This window comes from Trachurus japonicus, chromosome 11, assembly GCF_045865225.1.
Source record: "Trachurus japonicus isolate A0001 chromosome 11, Traja_1.0".
NCBI classification, from domain to species: domain Eukaryota; kingdom Metazoa; phylum Chordata; class Actinopteri; order Carangiformes; family Carangidae; genus Trachurus; species Trachurus japonicus.
Genome location: NC_140917.1, coordinates 3,896,097 through 3,916,636, shown reverse-complemented (window position 1 = coordinate 3,916,636; position 20,540 = coordinate 3,896,097). Strand labels below are relative to the sequence as shown.

Here is a 20,540-nt window from a genome sequence, read left to right as displayed (position 1 = left end):
TTAACTTAGGAAGAGTTCAGAAATTAATATCGATAGAAATTTCAATTTTAATCCTGCAGCTGCAGCAGTGATTGTTTACTGATTTACTGCTTATTTACTGATGTATATGTTACAGTTCTAAGACTTTCTATTAAAATAAAGTCAATAATGACATTTTTTGTGTTCTCTTTTTATTTGGAAGAGTATCGAAAAGTATCGAAATGCATGTTGGTACCTGTATCGATACTAAAATGTTGATATCGTGACAATAATAACTCACATAGGGGCTTGATATATTACCTACTGAACATAATTTGTTTTACTGCCTAAATAATGAGTGTATGTCCAGCAGCTACGTCTGTGTGGTTCAATTTTACTCCAATAGTATCATGTTTTCCTTTCAGGAGATGTTTGATAAATTTGATGACGCACAGAGAAGAGAGAGAGGAAAAGACAGAAAGTCGCACATAGAGTGAGTTGGTCCTCAAGAAAAACACAACTTCTGCAAAAACCTTGGCTAGATCTGGTTCCACTGGGTCTCATGGTGCAGGAATATCCCTTTAAAGCATTAATTCACATTCACATACCTGAACGTGCTACAGATTAAAGCACCGGTTCCTACCTGGTCGTGGAAGTAAGGCGAGGACGCAGCGAGCACGCAGCGGTGGGCCCTGAACACCTGACCCTGGACCTGGATGGAGAGGTCACACAGCCGGCCCTCCTCTCGCTGTCGGTTCAGGTTGTCCAGAACGGCAGCTCGAGCTCCGGGGAAACACACCTGGACCGTGAGACCGACCGGGACCGCAGAGCCACTGCAGCTCGGATCCATGGTCACACACACCTACAGAGAAGACAGGTTATGAAATACTGTATAAACTAAAGAAGATGCTAATATGTTATTCTGTTTTCTTTCTGCAGGCAGATACAAGAGAAAACTAATCAAAGGTAGTAATGCTAACGACTTTTTTTCAATTATCAATGTCTGAGGCACTACCACCAATACATTGTACCAGTCACACTAGATTATATACAATTCATTACTTAATATAAAGAAAATGGGCAAATCAAGTGAGTGACTGAAATAAAGAAATATTAGCATGAAAAGTGACTCAAACAATTAAACTATTAACATCATTGAGAACAGCAATAATTAGGTCGACTGATAGATAATCATACAAAAATGGCTTTTCAGGCAAAATGTCAGATGTTTATATTTTCTATCCTGGCTTATACATAATATAAATGTGTTTTTTCGTCTCTTGTTACAGTAGATTTGTATGTGCGACAACAATGAGCATGACTGCAAACAGGGAATCAAACACACGTATGAACACAATGTTAATGACTCTGTAAACACAGCACTGTGAGGACAGGACCTCAATGTAACTGGTATTTTATATTACTCTTCAGATAAACAGCTGTTTAATCAGACACCTGTTCAATAATCTCTAATAATAATCATAATAGCTGGATGCAGCTCTACTTTTTGCAAGTGCAACTTAATTTTTTAAATACCTTCCTTCTGTCAGTCATTTTTATCATTTGCATACTTTAGTATCTGATGAGTCAGACACATACACAGCAGATAAAGATGTTATAAACATGTGAATCTTAAACTGGAGTGTTTTGTGTTGCAGATTTTAGCTTCCACCTGATGATCACCTGCACACTGAGCTAACAGCTGTTAGCTCATTTACTTTAATGTCAACCCACGACTCACGTGTAAAGTTAAATATCTATAAAATGCCATTATTAATATTATCAGCATGAGTTCTGGTTATTAAACTATGAAACAGTTTTTCACATTCAGGGGATTTTTGCGTGTTTCATTATTCGTTAATATCACAACATGCCAGCGTTAGCTCGTAACTTAGCTAACACAGCTAAGCTATCTAGCTAGGTAGCAGCTAACATTAGCTCGGTACTTTACCTGTGATATGTCGGTAAATCCAGTGTTGTGTTTTGTTTTTTACTCTAACGGGGGGCGTCGCTGACTATCTGCAGGACAACATTATAATTCGTGAACTCCTTATATGATGAAGCGCCATCGTTTGTTTGTGCAACAGGAAAGATATGTGGAGCTAGCTAGCTCGGGCTAACGGCAGTTGATGCTAACTGGTTGACAACACAGCAGCAGCAGCAGCATCATCGTCCTCACACACACGACGTGAGTGGGTGTTTGGTGTGAAAGTTTTTTTTGTTTTTTTTTAGATTGTTAAAGAGATGCCATCACATTGACTTCATTAACCAGAGGATTTAGCTGCCGGAGAAGCTGTACAAGTGTTTTAACTACAGGTTTCGCTGCTCCACAGGCTAAGATGTGATGATGACAGTTAAACGACAAACTGATCGTCTCGTGCTGCTGACAGATCGCTGCCATCGTTCCATTCGCTCCGCCCACCGCGCCGAGAGTTCTCTTGTGCTGCGTTCGCGACAACTCGGAACTCGGGAATTTCCAATCTCCCGTTGAAAAAGTGCACTCGAACGCCACCTCATGTCGAAAAAGAAGAAGAAAAAATAAACAAATAAATAATAATATATATATATTTCTCCGAGAATGTTGGTAAAATGGTAAAACATCGATTAAAGTTAGTGGTGTGTAGTAGTCTATGTCAGTGGTTCTCAAGGGTTTTTACATCAAGGACCCCTAAATTGACACAAATTAGACCACGGACCCCCATTGGACAAAATGTTGAAGCAAATGGCAGAAATATTTGTTCTGAGACTGAAGAATGTTACATTTTTAGTCAATGTATGTTCAAATTAGGGCCAATGGCGTGAATTTTTGGAAATATTATAGAGAAATTTCTGGAAAAAAGTGGTACAATTTCTCCAAAAACATTTCTAGAACAAGTGGTAAAAATTCTCAATTTTTTTTTTTTTTTTAAATTCTAGAAACAAAGTGATAGACAAAAGTTTAAAATTTTCCAGAGAAAAGTGGCAAAATTTCTCAAAAACAATTCTACAGAAAAGTGGTAAAATTTCTCAAGAACAATTCTAGGAAAAGTGGTCAACATTTCTTTAAATGTAAGGATTAAAGGAAAGAATAAATAATAATTTTTAAAAAAGTGGTAAAATTTGGGGACCCCCTTGAAACCTCTCAAGGACCCCTGGGGGTCCCTGGACCCCACGTTGAGAACCACTGGTCTATGTGATACTCTGGTATACCCACCACAACAAAACTAACCCACCTAAAACAAATTACACTACAGTGCATTTTTAAATGCCAAAATACATCAAAATGTAATGAAATATACAGTTATGTACAGTTACAGATTAACCTACTGATGTTGTGGAACTCAGTAAATTAATTTGATTTTTCTTCGATTTTACACGATCTGTTACAATATTTTAAAATGTTTCTGTCTTTCTTTTTGAGTTTGTAGCTATGTATGGGTATTTTTTGCACTAGAATATTTTTTTTAATTTATTCTATTTTATGTTATCTTATTTCATTTAAATGTTTATTTTATCGCTACCCATTTTTGTACCTTTTGTGTCTGCAGGCACCTTACACTATATCAAGTTACTTGTGCTGACTGAACATTACTGCTCTTGGCAATGAAACGCATTGAAATCGAACATTTTCAACACGGAGAGTCCGAGCTCCGAGTTGTCGCGAACGCAGCATTAAAGGGACAGTACACCGCTTAAAAAATCAGCGCTGCTGCCGCTGCTGCTGCACTATGATGACTCCAAACTCGCCGTTCTTTCTCATTAAACGCGCTATAACCGCAGGGTGAGGCCGGGCCCGCTGCAGGTTTTTTTCCACCCAGAGCTGGAGGAGCTGGTGTTTGTTTAAAAGCAGCGGCGCTGAGGCTGAAACAGTCGTCACCTGCAGCAGCAGCATCAGACTCTTCTTTTTTCTTTTTTTTCTGTCTTTACCGCAGTGCATCTGCAGCATCCTCCGCTCGGAGCGACAGAGGTGCCGCTGTGGCGTCGGACAAAAAAACCCACCATCACCATCACCGATGAACTGATCACAGAGCGCGTTTATTATTTCATTTGACATTTTTAATTATTTTTTTGGTTTGTTTCATTTTGCGCGCGTCTATGTGCGTGTGTGTGGCGTTTACGGTCACGCAATTTTCTCTGCAATGCCAACACGACCGAGGCATCTCTCCTACGAGCAGGGGGTCATTAGATAGGTGAGATTACAACTGATCCAGAGCCAGCGAGCCGTCACCGCAGCAGAGGACGACTCAGCCCCGAGGAGAGGAGGAGGAGGAGGAGGAGGAGGCCTCTGGTCCAGGACAGTAGGCTGGAGGATTACAGTGTTAGAATTATTATTATTTTTTATTACAAGATCATTAATATACCTATTGGTAGCGTGTAGCCTGCAAGAGGTAGCCATTTGATTCCTTATCATAGAGCATGCAAATTTATTATATATATATATATGCACTGGCATGTTAAGTGTATTGTAAGACAGTAGCTGGCATGTTGCACATTATACAAACACACATGTATTATAAATTTGTGTAATTTGCCAACATAGCAGAGCAGAGCAGAGCAGAGCAGGGCATGCGGCCCCAGGCAGGTCTGGTAATGGTCGCTCTGCGCATCTTACATTAGGACCTCAGGGAAACAAGATAATCACATCTCAGGGTGTTGATGTGGGGAACACTGTGAGTCACCAGAGATCTGGACAGTTTCATATGCTAGTAGGAGATAATTAAAAAGCTAAGTCAGAAAAAGCTGCAGCTGCACCACTTGGATGTATTGACAAACTGGGAATAAGAGAGATAAAGAGGAGCGGTGGAAGGAAAAAAGGAGAGGGGAGGGTGGACAGTGGACAGTGGACTGACCGGCTCAGCTGTCTGAGACACAGCAATAATCATTTGTTGGCAATAAAATCCCTGTGAGCAACAGGAAACAGCAGCTGGTTCGAGCCAAAGAGCCGATCAGCACAGACACAACCAGAGTCTGCACACCTATAGGTTCATCTGTTTGCACTTTTACAACAACAACAACAACAACAACACACATGGTATTAGCCTGCACTTTACTTGCACAACGTACAGCTTTTTAATAAAAAAAAAACCCACACATAAAGCAGAAAGACAGTCTTGTGAAAACAAAGAGACAGTAATTCCTGCAGGCTGAACCCCGGGGGTGCTCAGGCTGTGAGTCAGATAGAAGCTGCAGAAAAGACAAGGCAGAAGAAGAGCGGGGGTTTGGTTTCCTGCTCCGCACTAGTGGGAGCTTCAGTTCTCGGCTGTTCTGTACTTTTCTGTTTGGACTCTGCTGGTCCAGAACCGGTCGGTCGGTGTCATCATGGCTGCATCACATCCCCTGCTGCTCGGCCTGCTGCTGGGCGCTCTGCTCGGTGAGTCCACACACCTAAACACCTAACACCAGCCACCAAAACTAGTTCCTATAACTCACATCATGTAAAACTAAAATAAACTTGTATGTATTCTGTGTCCCAGTGCACCAGAGTGACGCGGCCTGTGCGGAGGTGGACTCGGACACCGAGGCGGTGGCCGGGAAGGGCTTCAAGCTGGGCTGCATCTCCTGCAAGAGGAGGAGCGAGGTGGAGGGCACCGCCACCGTGGAGTGGTACTTCAGGGCCAAGGGAGAGGCCGACTTCATCCATGTGAGTAGGGCTATACCGATCCAGAACCAGAATTGTAATGTGTTTCAGAGAACATATACAGATTCTTAAAAAAACAAAAAAAACAACCTTATAACAACCTTAACAACCCAAAACCTGCTATAGAAACATATAATAACACTGTAAAGTTAATTATGCTGAATTTATGGTAACATTGTTGTCATAATATGGTGTTTCCTACTGTAACTAGTCCTCTTACAGTTAGACTATATATCTATGGTGTTAACATAAAAACAATATAGTACAGTTAATATAGTGCCCCAAAACCATAGTAATAGCCTACTTAAGGAACTACTATAGCCATACTTTATGAACACTAACGTTTAACTATTGAATCACAGTAGCTAGTCAATTCTAAAGTATTAGGCTATTATAGTTTTCCTACAGTACCAGAAACCATAGAAATATTAGGCTATAGAAACACTACACAAACTCTATAGTAATCTCCTATAGTGCCCAAAATACTATAGAAAAACTCGAATAATACAATGAAAATATAGTAAAACAATTCTATAGTAATTTTCTATAGTGTGTCCCAAAAAAACATATTTAATCACTATAGCCTACTTAAAGTTTTTTATTGGTAGCCTATTTCTATGGTAATTTTTATAGTATTCCTACAGTACATTTTCGTAAGGGCCACCCAGGTGTAGCCTATTTTAATTTATCTTTAGGCAGATTCCGACACACAAAAAAAGTGGATCCACTGGGGAAGGAACCATTAAAATCAATCTAGTCCCAACCCACATCAGAGATGGACCGGATGCAGCAGCTTTCTTTCACTGAGGGGACGTGATCTACTTTTCAGGTGTCGTCGCGTTATTTCAAAAAGGTGCTATTTTTAGATGTTTTTGAGCTAATTTTAAACCGCTGTCTCACTGATAACTGAGCCTGTGTTAACTGTTAATAGGACTACTACTGGAGATCAGCTGCTCGCTCCGTGGAGGGACACACGTTACGTCACACACAGGTTCTTCTACACCTGGTGTGTGGGTATCAATCCGCGGGGGAACTGTGGGCGCGCACACGAAGAAGCTAATTAACTAACTTTCTGATTAAATTACTCATATTTATCACATGATTAGTAATTCAGAGCGTGGTCTAATTTAACATGAGCTGAACAAAAGTCTTTTCTAATGTGGGAAAACGCCAGAACATCCCGAGCGAATCGTCAAACGATACCTTATCACCACTTCCGGTCAGACTTTTCAGAATAAAATCAAAAGCGGAAGCAGAATGTGAATCTGATCTTGAGCTTCGAGTATGAAGAGACAAGTTTTGTATCCAGGCAACAATATTATGTATAAAACATGTAAATTGATACAGTCTGAAAGGCTGAAGAAGCAGCAGCTGCAGTGGCTTCCTCCAGCTCCCATAGACTCTCATGTTAAAATGTCCAACTTTACAGCAGAAATAAACATGTTTTCAGCCTGATTTACAAACTATGGAAGCCCTAAAGGGTCATACATACATACATACATTTTATTTCCTCCGTTTTCCCGAGATAACAAGAGAGATAATGAATGAAACATGCCTGAGATTTCCATCACGCTCTGTCCAGCGATGTCGCCCAACCCTGAAACAATCGCTCGCTCTGTCTCTATCTGGATGACATTTCGCAGCCGTGTCCCGCCCCTAAACACTTCTTATTGGTTGAAAAGTCCACACTACTTCCTGTTGACGAGCTAGTATAGCAGAGAGAGGGGAATAGGAGAGAAATAAAATTAAAAAAAACACTCCAAGATGTGAAAAATGGCCACCAGGAAATGCCAGGAACCTCTGAACCAAACCGTCGCTCGAGATTTAATCGCTGTTTCGCTGGCTCGCTGTATGTCAGGATGCGTTGTTAGGGCTCCTGTAACAAACAGCTTTGCTTTCTACAGATAATTTACTTCATCTGTATTTGAGGTAAAATAAAATAAAAGTTTATATAACTCAACATCGGCTTAAAATTCTGCATAATTTAGGGCGTGGCCTCTTTGAGTGACAGGTGGGTTTTCATGACCCAGCTCCACTCAGGCCGCTGCCAAGATGGCGGCTTCAGAAACCTGCAAGTGGCTTCACATCACATCACATCACATTGCATCTATCTCATTGTTCAGTTTGTGCACAATAAGCAGTTTCACTCTCGGATGATGATGATGATGATGATGATGTGGTTTTTGTTGGACGTCTCTGTAGCTGATGATGCTAACAACAACAACAACACACAGCAATGTTCTGACACATTTCTAGACTTTGTCTTGTTGAAATTATGATTTTATTTCATTCATTGTGCAGTTCTTTGCACAATATAGATATTTATATGAATCAGCAGCTGTGTTTTTAAATTGAAGGGAGAGAAAACACACATACACACACTACATACATTATATACTGTACATAATCTCCTCCTACCCTCAGGCAGACGATACAGAGTCCCTCGCTGTAAACTCAACCGTTTTAATAATAATAATAATAATAATAATGAAGTTTATTTATATAGCACCTTACAACATCAGAAAGATGATCAAAGTGCTTTACAGAAATAAATTACATTACAAGTGACAAAGAGTAACATAGCAGATACAAAAGCAAGAGAACATAAATTATAAAATGCATATCAAAAGGCAAAAGTTACTCAATATTAAAAGCCTGTCTAAATCAAGGGGGCAGTTGTCGGTCTGAGAAGTGAAGCTCACTTCCGCGTTCAAAAAACTGCAATCCCCTCGGATTCCTCTGGGGGCTGGTGTCAGAAGGGAGCATTCCCCATAGAGCCCCATGTTAAAATCGCCGACTTTACATCCTCAGTAAACATGTTAAAAGCCTGGTGTCAGAACGTTTTTTCGTCTCAATCGATAGTTTCTACCCCCGCACACACTCTGAGGGGGGTGAATTTTTTTTTAACTCTACCGTTTTACTGTTATTAGGTTAAAATTCTGGCCAATTAGGGCGCGAAAACGTTGAGTGACAGGTCCGAGCAGCTCCGTGGACAGCTGCTTCGAGGCCAGTGGGCGGGTTCTCGGCCGGCCAATCCAACATGGCGCTGTTCAGGCCGCCATATTTGAGTCACAAAAACGACTCCCCAAAACCAATGGGTGACGTCACGGACGCTACGTCCATTCTTTTTACAGTCTATGGTCTAAATGAATGAGTTTTAAGATGTGATTTAAAAAGGGAGAGAAATTTAAGAATTATTTTATCCCAACTTCCATCAAATTTCTTAACAAGTTTGTGCAATAATTCTTATAGTGCTCTTACCATGGTGAATTATGAGGTGTATGTGCAATATGTGCTATGTTGTGGGATATGTGCAATGCTGTTATGTCTTGTGTTTGCTGGGTTGATATAGCTGAGGTGTATTGTTTTTTTTGTCATTGTGGCCATCAAGGCATTTATGGCGCAGCTACAGTGTCCAAGGCAAATTTCCCTGAACGGGACAATAAAGGTTATCGTATCGTATCGTATCGTGGCGTATCGTACTATCGTATCGTATCGTATCGTATCGTATCGTATCGTATCGTATCGTATCGTATCAATAAAAATAGGATTTAAGCATGAAAATGACTTGTAAATAAAGTAGGACATTGCACCAGTATTGCAGAGCAGGGTTTATAGAGGTTTAGAGGTGGTGAAGGTTTGAAACGTGACTAAAGAGACAAAGTGACAGTGACTGTGATATAAAAGAGGCTGTTTTATTTTAGTTGTTGTGTTGTGGATCGTGCTCGCCCACCTCCACCCTACGTTTCTCAGTGGAGTGAGTTATTTCTGTATGTATGTCGACAGTATGTGGTGCACACCCAGACTCTCTGTCTCTGTCTCTCTCGTCCGCACTGACACTGACGGTGCTGGGTCACATGACCACATGATCTCCGCTCAGAGGGAATCAATCGCTGCTGCATGTTTATTACAGACTGTGTTGACCTTGTGCTGCTGATGCTGCTGCTCGGAGCGTCCTCTGGTTTTAAAACTGCAGCGCTGTGATAATGTGGCTGCACGGGGCGGGGAGTGGGGGTTGATGTTTAATTATGAAACAACCTCCTCCTCCTCCTCCTCCTCCTCCTCTCAGTGTTGTTTATATTTCAGCTGATATTTTATTCAACGTGGCAACAAGGACTCGTCATCCTCCATGTAAACACACTGTGTTGTTTCTCTATATAGCTACAAGCTCAGCTAAAGATGCTGCAACCAGCTCCTCTGTATCCTCAGTTTTCTTTTATATGGACGTTATATGACTTAATATATTGTGACATTATAATTAGAACCTTGAACTTTAAAGGGATAGTTCAACATTTTGGCCCATTGCCATAATCCCTATAGTCACAGCAGTAGGTTCGTTACCTTTAATTGTCGGTGCAAGCTGTTTTTAGAATGGCGGAGCAGAGCCACACGCTGCTCAGAGCTACGCTACGGAGGCTCATGGGATTTCTTGGTTTCCCTCATCAAACTCATCAAATACACAATCCAACAACTCCACAACGCTCTGGTGGACAAGTTGTGACCTGCACATTCACCACGCTATGAGATAATAACACAACGTTACCAGACAGAGTTGTTTTAGAGGGAAATGCAGAGACTGCTTGATGAAAAACTGTCCCTGAAGGCAACGCACATCAGCGGTTTTGCATGAATTTCCCTCTAAAACAACTCTGTCTGGTAACGTTGTGTTATTATCTCATAGCGTGGTGAATGTGCAGGTCACAACTTGTCCACCAGAGCGTTGTGGAGTTGTTGGATTGTGTATTTGATGAGTTTGATGAGGGAAACCAAGAAATCCCATAATGAGCCTCCGTAGCGTAGCTCTGAGCAGCTCACAGCTCTGCTCCGCCGTTCTAAAAATAGCTTGCACCGACAATTAAAGGCAACGAACCTACTGCTATGACTATAGGGATTATGGCAATGGGCTAATTTGCCAAAAATGCTGAACTATCCCTTTAAACTTTAATGTGCAATTTTACACATTAAAGAGGTGTAAAACATTAATAAGTATAATAAATACAATAAAAGAAAGTAAGTGATATTATACTATGACTTGTGCATTGTGCAATTAAACATTTATACCAGTGGTTTCCAAACTTTTCCATGCTGAAGCCCCTGAACAGCATAAAGTAAACCCTGTCAACAAGACAGCAAAAGATAAAAATAAAACAAACAATATCTTATTATATATTTACTTATTCTATCAGTGCAATAACAGTCTGGTCTCTGGTTTACAACCTGATGGTGAAATATGCTTTAACTGGAGGCAGCAGAGAGATGATGAGAGATCAATATGCTGTTCATTAATGATTAATGGTAATTAATTTAATAGTAATTCCAGAAGGAGCCACAGTGAGATGGAGGAAGATGTTGGAGTCAGAGGAGGAAGAAATAATTAAAGAGGAGGAAGAAGAAGAAGAGCTGAAGCCACATAAACAGGACGAGCAGATAGACACCATCCTTTCAACTGCGTGCAGTAACAAGGGAGATAGAGCCGTATCGCCCGTAATTAGCTTAGCTCAAACACTGGAAGTGTATAGGTAGTGTTAGCCTGCCTCCACCTAAAGTCATCAGAGAAACTCTTCAGCAACTCTAAACGGAAACCGGCGGGCCGATCTTTGTCTCAGAGCTGACAAAACCCAGATAGAAAAAACCTTTTGGCATCATTTTGGCCCAAATCTGGCTGGTCATTTTGGCAAGATTATGGCCAGGCTTCCGGGCCCTACATGGCCCAAAATAGGCAAGCCAAAAACAAACCAAAAGGAGGCCAAAACTCACCCAAAACTAATTGTGGCCTTCCAAAATACAACCATAGCTGCCCCAAAAGAGCCCCAAATCCCCCAAATCCAGCCAAAAAGTAGCCAAAAGTGACCCAAAAAGAGGCCAAAACTCACCCAAAACTAATTGTGGCCTTCCAAAATATAGCCATAACTGTCCCAAAAGCCCAAAATCCTGCCACCCAAAGCAGATCCAAAATGAAGCCAGAATGCCAAATGATTGCTTAACTCTCCGGTAAGGCATCTTGAGCGGTCAAATGCCGCTAACGGGACGAGATCGGTCAAAACGGAGGGTTCAAGCAAAGACCGTTTCCTTTGGTTCAAGCTAGCTACATCGAGGGTAGGTTAGCTTCCTGTTTCAAAGTAAAAGCACAAATTCTATCGTCATGGTTTTCTGTATGTAAAGGGCAACGGGTGTTTTATTTTGTGAAAGTAACCGGAAGTGCGTTGGTCACAACGGCTAGCTTGAGTAGCGCCGAATTCGGCCGAACAAAATTGTAAACAGCTGGTATTTAGACAAATTAACGACACACTGCTGATCTAAACGGCTACTTTCTCGCCTAAAAATGTTTGAAATGTGGATAAAGTGATATATTTACAGAGTTTAGAGCTAAAATGAAATCAGCTTCTGACTGCTGGTTTCAGCTCTGGTAGGAGGCAGGCTAACACTACCCATACACTTCCAGTGTTTGAGCTAAGCTAATTACGGGCGATACGGCTCTATCTCCCTTGTTACTGCACGCACAGTCGAAAGGATGGCGTCTATCTGCTGGTCATGGACTCGGGAGTGAGGCAAGACACGGAAAAAAAAAAGTTGGCATATCCCTTTAAATGAAATGAAATCTGTGTCCTCAGATCTACACCTACAACCGCGGGCCGGTCATCGAGGCCGACCACTTCATGGACCGGGTCGACTGGAACGGCAGCAAACGCAGCAACGACATCCAGGACGCGTCCATCTACCTGCTCAACGTCACCTTCAACGACTCGGGCACCTACCAGTGCTTCTTCAACCGCATCCTCTTCTACGAGAACTACGAGTACAACACCATCGTCAGCAAGGTGGTGCACCTGAACGTGGTGGCCAAAGGTACGAGAGCACAAGGGCATGCTGGGGGGGGAAAAAATTCACTGGGAAAGGGAGAGAATTTCACTGTTATTATTTCATTATTAAAGATGTACAGAAATGGCCGTTTGTCCTGTTTGTCGCGCCGAGTTGTCACGAGCTGCAACACGAGTTTACCCGAGTAAGGAAAACGAATTTGATTGGTCGTTATCGAGCGGGCGGGATATTCAAAGCTTGGGGGGAGAGACCGAGCTCCGTGTGTGTGTGTGTGTGTGTGTGTCAGACGTTTGAATGACGGATTACGGATCCAATATCAGTGGCTGGTGAATCGTGTACAGGCTGACATATAATCCGTGCGCCTGCATTATCCAATGCGAAAAAAAAAAACACACTTTCATCCCAGATTTACTCAAAAATAGAATTTTGCACAAAGTTTGGCCTACATCGTCTGAAAGATGAGTTATCACATTAATTTTATGATCCAGAGTGGGCTCAAATTCAGTTTTCTTTTCTGTACACCTTTAAGGCAAATAAAGACAAAATAATGAAGTGAACTAATACATCAGATCCAATCAATCAATCAGACACAAAGTGCTTTTCAGAATAAAAGCAGTAAATAAAACAACCTCACTCACAGACAGGACAAAAATAATAATAACATTAAAGGGACATTGTGTAACTTAACTATTCACGAAAATCGATTATTTGGTTCAAAAGTCTGTTTTTCATTAACCAGTAATCCCCCCCATCAACAAACTGAAGTGTTCCTTTCAGCTCTGAATTAGCCGTTCATATCATTCATATCTCCATGGAGCGGGTAAGTTCGGTGCTGCTGCCATGTGGTGTCTCCATGTTTTTTAACGTTCAGTGGCAGCGTGACGGTAGGAAACCACGGAAACGAGGTGGCGTCTGTGAAAAGTCACCGCGGTAACGCAGTGAGGAGGAATGGAGCGTTACACTGATGCTGCATTCACCTGCAGTCGGGCAGACGGCCGTCGCTAACAAACCAGACGTCATTTTAGTCACAGAAGTCCAGAGAAAGCCGGTAAAACAATACCACATCGCGTGTATTGTTTTGCCGTTACGTGCAGCGGCTGTCGTCCGTCTGCCGTCTGCCCAATTTCACGTGAATGCAGCATGAAAAATACGAATTCCTACACAATGTACCTTTAAAAAAAGAAAAGAAAGAATCAGACATAAAAAATCATAATGATAAAAGGAAGTGAGGAAACACTGAAGCAAAGATAAAAACAAAATAATAAAACACTAAATGTGTGTTTGTATGAGTAAAGCCTGAAGTAAAAGTCAGAGTATAAATGAATAAATATGAACAAAGACAAAATAAAATAATAAAAAAAAATTTTTTTTTTAAAAGCAGGAGATGTTTAGAGAGTAAAACCAGAAATAAAACTTTATTAATTATAGAATAAAGAGAACGAACCAGTGCAACAGATTAAAATGTGATAATAAATGAAAAGACGTCTGAGCCTTTTCACTCGTCTGTTCTGTGAGATGATGAAGTGATGAAGAGCCGTCGCTGAGTGAAGAGGGGCATTGTGGGAAACACTCGTCTCTTTGTGTCGTGAGCTGGAAACATTCTTCTTCACTGAGCAGCTCTCGTCTGTTTCCTGTCGACAACAACAACGACACTGAGTCAGAGTGAGAACAGAGACACTGAGATCTGATCAATATAAACTCTTTAAACTGTTTAAACTGTTTCAATCGATTAATCTGATTAAATCGACACAATGAGACAAACCAGAAGAATCAGATTTTGGTCTAAAACCTCAATATATTTGATCCTGTCGTCTTTTACACTTTTTGTCTTTCTTCCTCCTCCTCCTCCTTTTCTCCTCCTCTCTCTCTCTCCTCCTCCTCCTCTTTCTCTTTCCTCTTCCTCCTTCCTCCTCTTTCTCTCTCTCCTCTTTCTCTCCTCTTCTTTCTTTCTCTCCTTCTCCATCCTCCTCCTTTCTTCTTCCTCCTCCTCTTTCCCGCTCTCCTCCTCTTTATCTCTCCCCCTCCTCCTCTTTCTCTCTCTTCTCTCTCCTCCTCTTTCTCTCTCTACTCCTCCTCTTCTCTCTCCTCCTCTTTCTCTCTCTTCTCCTCCTCTTTCTCTCTCTTCTCTCTCCTCCTCCTCTTTCTCTCTCTCCTCCTCCTCTTTCTCTCTCTCCACCTCCTCCTCTTTCTCTCTCTTCTCTCTCCTCCTCCTCCCCCTCTCTTCCTCCTCCTCCTCTTCTTTCTCTACTCTCTCCTCCTCTTCTTCTTCCTCTTTCTCTTTCTCCTCCTCCTTCTCTGTCTCTTTCTCCTCCTGCTCCTTCCTCCTCTTTCTCTCTCCTCCCCCTCTTCTTTCTCTACTCCTCCTTCCTCTTCCTCCTCTTTCTCTCTCTCCTCCTCCCCATCTTCTTCCTCTTCCCCCTCTTTTCTCTCCTCCTCTTTCTTATTCTCTTCCTCCTCCTCCCCCTCTTTCTCTCTCTCCTCCTCATTGTCTTCTTCCTCCCCCTCTTCCTCTCTTCTTCCTCCACCTCCTCCCCCTCTTCCTCCTCTTTCTCTCTCCTCCTCCTTCTCTCCTCCTCCTCCCCCCTCTCCTCCTCCTTCTTCCTGTTTCTCTCCCCTCCTCCTCCTCCTTCTCCTCTTCTTCTTCCTCCTCTTTTTCTCTTCCTCCTCCTCCTCCTCTTCCCCCCTCTCCTCCTCCTCCTCTTTCTCTCTCTATCCTCCTCCCCCTCCTCTCTTCTTCCTCTTCCTCCACCTCCTGCTCCTCCTCCTCCTCCTCCTCCTCCCCCCTCTCCTCCTCCTCCTCCTCCTCCTCCTCCCCCCTCTCCACCTCCTCCTCCTCCTCCTTCTCTTTCTCTCTATCCTCCTCCTCCTCCTCCTCCCTCTCTCCTCCCCCTCTCCCCCTCTCCTCCCCCCGTGCAGCCACCAGAGGAACGGCGTCCATCGTGTCCGAGGTCATGATGTACGTGTCCATCATCGGCCTTCAGGTCTGGCTGCTCATCGAGATGATTTACTGCTACAGGAAGATCTCGGCCGCCGGCGAGGAGGCGCTACGAGAGGCGGCGTGAGTGTTCACCTGTCCGACTGCACCCGAACGCCTCATCGCTCATCTCTGTTTGATGGAAACATTTAAATAACATTTAAATAACATTTAAATGTTTGAAGGTCAAACTGAAGATGAGCAGCTGCTTCTCTTTTGCTCTTGGAAACTTGGATTTTTAGAGTTTAAAATATCAACATTGATATTTGAATCTAAAAAACTTTATTATGGATGAAAAATCAATTGTAAAGGGATAGTTCACTCAAAATTGAAATTTCACTCATTATCTACGCCTTCTCTGAGTTACAGCGGGGCTCCGTGCAGCACTGCATGTCCATATGACGGTTGAGAACGGAGCTCACTTTTCTTCGTCCAAAAAGACACACCAAAAAACATCCAAATACCTCCATAGTGCTCGTCTGTAATGTCCCTCTTGTATTGAAGCCCTGACATGAGAAATTGTTCCAGAAAAAATTAAATAAGTCTATATTTTAAGCTTGTTTGTAGCAGAAGCTCCCAGTGTCTCAGTTCACTACTCTTCCTGGTCCGTCCAAATCTCGCGACCAGGAAGAGCAGTGCTGGGCGCTTCCGCTACAAACAAGCTTAAAACATAATACTTAATTTTTTTCGGAACAATTTCTCATGTTGGGGCTTCAATACAAGAGAGACATGTGAGACAGGAGGGTGAGTAGATAATGAGTGAAATTTGAATTTTGGGTGAACTATCCCTTTAATATCAGTGTTTAATTGATTAAAACAAAGCATAAATAGCTTTGAGAATGATTCTTCATGTTTGTCTGAGAGTATTTTTATTTTTTTTAAAAGTCTCGTCTTGGAAAATGAACTTTTCAGTTTTCCTAAACTTCCAGAGACTCGTTTTTACTTTTCTGTTTTGCACTTTTATCCGCTCGTCGACTTAAAACCAGGTCACACCAGCATCAAAAATAGAAAATCGACATTAATTCTCTACATTTGTGCAATGCGTCACATCAAGTTTGTTGATTTTTCTGAACTTTCAGATCAAAAATCTTCAGCTTGAACAAATAAAAACCGTCTCGTCAGCGACTTCCTGCTGTGGCCGGGCTTTTATTTTGAAAAATGAACAAACGGACGCTCTGTGTGTTTCCTGTCTTGTTCTCCTCCTCTTCCTCCTCCTCGTCTTCACTCGTCCTCCTCATGTCTTCATGTCTGTGTTGTGATGTTTGTGTCTTTTCACTGTGTCTCTCTGTGTTTCCGTCCACTTGTGTGTCGTATTTTCGTCTCGTCCTCCATCTTCTTCTTCTTCCTCTTCTCTAGTAAAAACCAAACACAAAACCTTCCTCCTGTAAGTCACCACATGATCTGACTCCTGTCACGTCACAACCTTCATTCCTCTGCTCGTTTTATCATCTTTTCTTCTTTTTTTTTTTAAAACATGTTTCACTCATCGTCACATGATTCTGTTTTTCTTCTCCTTCTCCTTCAGAAATGCTGAATACTTAGCGATCGCCTCGGAGAGTAAAGACAACTGTGCAGGTGTGCAGGTCGGAGAATAGCACAGGTGAGTCTCACATTTAGGAAACAATGGACATGCAGCCACAGTTTAGTTTGATGAAGGTGAGAAATGTGTCATGTTATTGTTGCGCTGTTGTCACCATCAGTAAATACAGCTACGGGTAAATAGAAATCACATCGTCACCATTTAATCCCAAAACATTTGTCACAAATAGGGATGTCACGATTATAGATTTTCTTTGTACGATTATTGTCAGAGAAATAATCACGGTATTACGATTATCACGATTATTATGCATTAATTAATTTCACAACATATGAATGTGTAAAATCAAATTCAGTCAAAATATAATTACATTACTAATTATTTACACTAAATATTTTAACTATCTACTATTAATATATAACCAATTGTTAATCCTCCACGGGACGTGTTTTAAATATTCAAATCATTATTAGTCATCTATACCAAATGTTTAAGTTTATTTTTGTTTGCCTTTTTTTAATCACAAATGAGACACTAACATTTAATTTCCTATCAATTGTATCTTACGTTAGGTAAATGGACCAGTATTTCTTACATTTACCTTAACTTTTGTGCACATCTGCTTCTGTGTTTGCAACATAATCTTTTTTGGAAAGTGACGGTATTTGAAAATCTTTACGATTAATTAATTGTGGTGTTTAATACCGCGATTAATTGTGAAAACAAGTAAAAGGTTCAAAGGCGTTCAAGGTTTAAAATTAAAATTCACGCGTTAACTTCGATTATTTGGTACTTCAGTCTGTTTTTCATTTACCAGTAATCCCCCCCATCAACAAAGTGAAGTGTTCCTTTCAGCTCTGAATGAGCCGTTCATATCATTCATATCTCCATGGAGCGGGTAAGCTCGGTGCTGGCTGCCATGTGGTGTCGCCATGTTTTTACGTTCAGTGGCAGCGTGATGGTAGGAAACCACGGAAACTCAGCGGAGACGCCGGAGCTGTCGGCTCAGGTCGAGGTGGCGTCTGTGAAAAGTCACCGCGGTAACGCAGTGAGGAGGAATGGAGCGTTACACTGATGCTGCATTCACCTGCAGTCGGGCAGACGGCCGTCGGTAACAAACCAGATGTCATTTTAGTCACAGAAGTCCAGAGAAAGACGGTAAAACGCGGGTCAGGTAAACAATACCACATCGCCATGACAACATATTGTCACGTGTATTGTTTTGCCTCGTGCTGACGGACCACTTGTTTACATAGAGGCTTGTTTATGCCGTTACGTGCAGCGGCTGTCGTCCGTCTGCCGTCTGCCCAATTTCACGTGAATGCAGCATGAAAAATATGATTGAGTTGTTTGCGATATACAACCACAACGCTAGATGGGAGAAATTCCTACACAATGTACCTTTAAATTAACATTTTCCGCCAAATTTAGACGGAACAAAACATGTGTATATTCTACATACAGTAGGCAGTTTATGAGCACACTGGTGTTCATAATTCAGTTTTATATTATAGATATTATTATATATATTAGAACTGGAACTGTTTAGACTCAAACTGTGGGTCAAAGGTCGTTGTTGTGCATCTTTTCTCTGTGTGTGTTGAACGTGTGTTTGTCTGTTCCTCCTCAGGCTGACATCCCCCCCCCGCCGCCCTCTGACCTGCATGACGACACCGTGGGGGAGGGGGATGAAGCTCCTCCCCCTCACCTGGAGCCTCCGACCTTTTCTCCTCCTGAACAACTACACCAAACGGATTCGACTGAACAAAAAGAGGGAGCATGGAACCAGCACTGTATATACTAGTCCTCTGTGCGCATTAAGCATGTTCTGCACTTATAAAAACCATTATGCATTAATGAGCCACATCGTCTCACACACACACACACACACACACACACACACCTACACCTACACCTACACACACACACTAACATACATTAAGCTGTTTCTTATAGTATACATGCTCATACATTTCTATAAAATGTGATGGTACTGTTGGGGAGGGGCTGCTGGACTCACTGAGGCCGAACCATCTCCACCTGGTGTGTAAATGACAATGAGGTAACGTTAACGTGGTTTCTGACATTAGAGCGTGGTGGATTGATTCTGATAGACGGTCTCTGCAGTCCATAGTTGTTACACTGACCCTTAAAATGTGCTACTAAAAACTAATAAAAACTAATACAAAAAAAAATTCACTGTGCAGAAACACATTTATTTATTTATTTATTTATTTATTTATTTATTTTAACACTTTAAAGCTGAACAGCGTAATGTTTCGTAACGTTTGACATGTCCCTTAAATGCACCAAAATGTTGGTGGGGACGGGTGCATTGATTTATAAAAGTTGTCGGTAGAGGAAAGTGAGCTGTTTATATTTTCTTATGATAAGATTAAATATTTGCTCAGCTAACAGTCATATTTAACATGACAAAAATTGAGCGCAGGCGTTTGCAAATGTTGACGTTAAGACAGAGATAGGTGTGGAACAAAGTTAATTTTCTCCTGATTTGTCTGAAATTTGTCGATTTTCATGTCAAAATGTTCAGAAGAGATGTGTCTTGTGATAAAAATGAGTCCAATATTTACTAAAGTGACTCGGGAGCGAAAGAATCTACCGTAATCTGAGCTCACGTTCACTTCTCCCATTGGAGTCAATAGACTCAAGACCTGTTGCTGCTGCTGGTCTCCTAAAGGGGGCGGAGTCATGGTATGTTGGTCTCTTAAAGGGTGCGGAGTCACGGTCCGCTGGTCTCCTAAAAGGGGCGGAGTCATGGTCCACTGGCCGGTCTCCTAAAAGGGGCGGAGTCACGGTCCACTGGCCGGTCTCCTAAAAGGGGCGGAGTCACGGTCCACTGGCCGGTCTCCTAAAAGGGGCGGAGTCACGGTCCACTGGCCGGTCTCCTAAAAGGGGCGGAGTCACGGTCCACTGGCCGGTCTCCTAAAAGGGGCAGAGTCACGGTCCGCTGGTCTCCTAAAAGGGGCAGAGTCACGGTCCACTGGTCTCCTAAAAGGGGCGGAGTCATGGTCCACTGGCCGGTCTCCTAAAAGGGGCGGAGTCACGGTCTGCTGGTCTCCTAAAAGGGGCGGAGTCACGGTCTGCCGGTCTCCTTCCACATCCTGCCAGACAGGAAGTGGAAGCGCTATAGGCAAAGCAAGGCAAGGCATCTTTATTTATGTAGCGCATTTCATACCAAGGCAACTCAATGTGCTTTACATAAAGACAAAACTTTTTTTTTTTTTAAAGAACAGCATAAAACAGCATAAAAACAAAAAATAAAAAAACACAGGATTAAAAACAGGAGCAAAGAAGAATAAAAAAGTAAAATAAAAGAAAATAGATAAAGTTTAAAGTTATTAAAAAGAGCTCAGCTATAAGCACATGAAAAGAGAAATGTTTTTAACCTGGATTTAAAAGTGCTCACAGTTGTGGCTGATCTAGTAGTGTAATTACGTGGAATTCCTCTAGGGGTCCAGAGAAGTTACGTAGCTACTATCCACCTTTTTCCGAACGTTTCGGTAGTCACTCACAGTTAATGCATGGATCTTTTTTTTTCTTTTGAAAATCTGTAAAATGCATGGATCATCTCGCCAGCTCTTAATAATGGTTACCACACAAATGGACATCCA

At 41.9% G+C, this 20,540-nt stretch overlaps 2 protein-coding genes across 3 annotated transcripts in view; one reads left to right on the top strand and one right to left on the bottom strand.

Annotated features, from left to right (window-relative positions):
* zbtb22a (zinc finger and BTB domain containing 22a) overlaps positions 1 to 2,387 on the bottom strand; it is an 11,124-nt gene extending 8,737 nt beyond the window's left edge. Inside the window, exons 1-2 of one of the 2 annotated variants that reach the window (XM_085790708.1) lie at positions 1,910 to 2,387; positions 602 to 820 (exon numbers count right to left, since the gene is read on the bottom strand). In XM_085790708.1, the coding sequence (XP_085646834.1) occupies positions 602 to 808 (207 nt within the window). In that variant the 5' untranslated portion in view covers positions 809 to 820; positions 1,910 to 2,387. Of the gene's footprint in view, positions 1 to 601; positions 821 to 1,909 lie in introns of those variants that run through there. The other variant, XM_085790709.1, reaches the window with a different exon arrangement.
* Positions 2,388 to 5,141: 2,754 nt separating this feature from the next.
* Positions 5,142 to 19,103, top strand: scn1bb (sodium channel, voltage-gated, type I, beta b). The gene is made up of 6 exons (XM_085790711.1): positions 5,142 to 5,308; positions 5,412 to 5,578; positions 12,187 to 12,421; positions 15,311 to 15,452; positions 16,894 to 16,968; positions 18,539 to 19,103. Exons 1-5 carry the CDS (start codon positions 5,257 to 5,259, stop codon positions 16,961 to 16,963), a joined length of 666 nt encoding a protein of 221 aa, XP_085646837.1. The 5' UTR covers positions 5,142 to 5,256; the 3' UTR covers positions 16,964 to 16,968; positions 18,539 to 19,103.
* Positions 19,104 to 20,540: the final 1,437 nt, after the last annotated feature.

Bases quoted from the DNA above. Each gene is read 5' to 3' on its own strand.
- scn1bb (XM_085790711.1), top strand. From the start codon at position 5,257: ATGGCTGCATCACATCCCCTGCTGCTCGGCCTGCTGCTGGGCGCTCTG. The intron at 5,579-12,186 runs GTGAGTAGGGCT...CTGTGTCCTCAG, and splicing joins GAGAGGCCGACTTCATCCAT to ATCTACACCTACAACCGCGG. The intron at 15,453-16,893 runs GTGAGTGTTCAC...CTTCTCCTTCAG, and splicing joins GAGGCGCTACGAGAGGCGGC to AAATGCTGAATACTTAGCGA.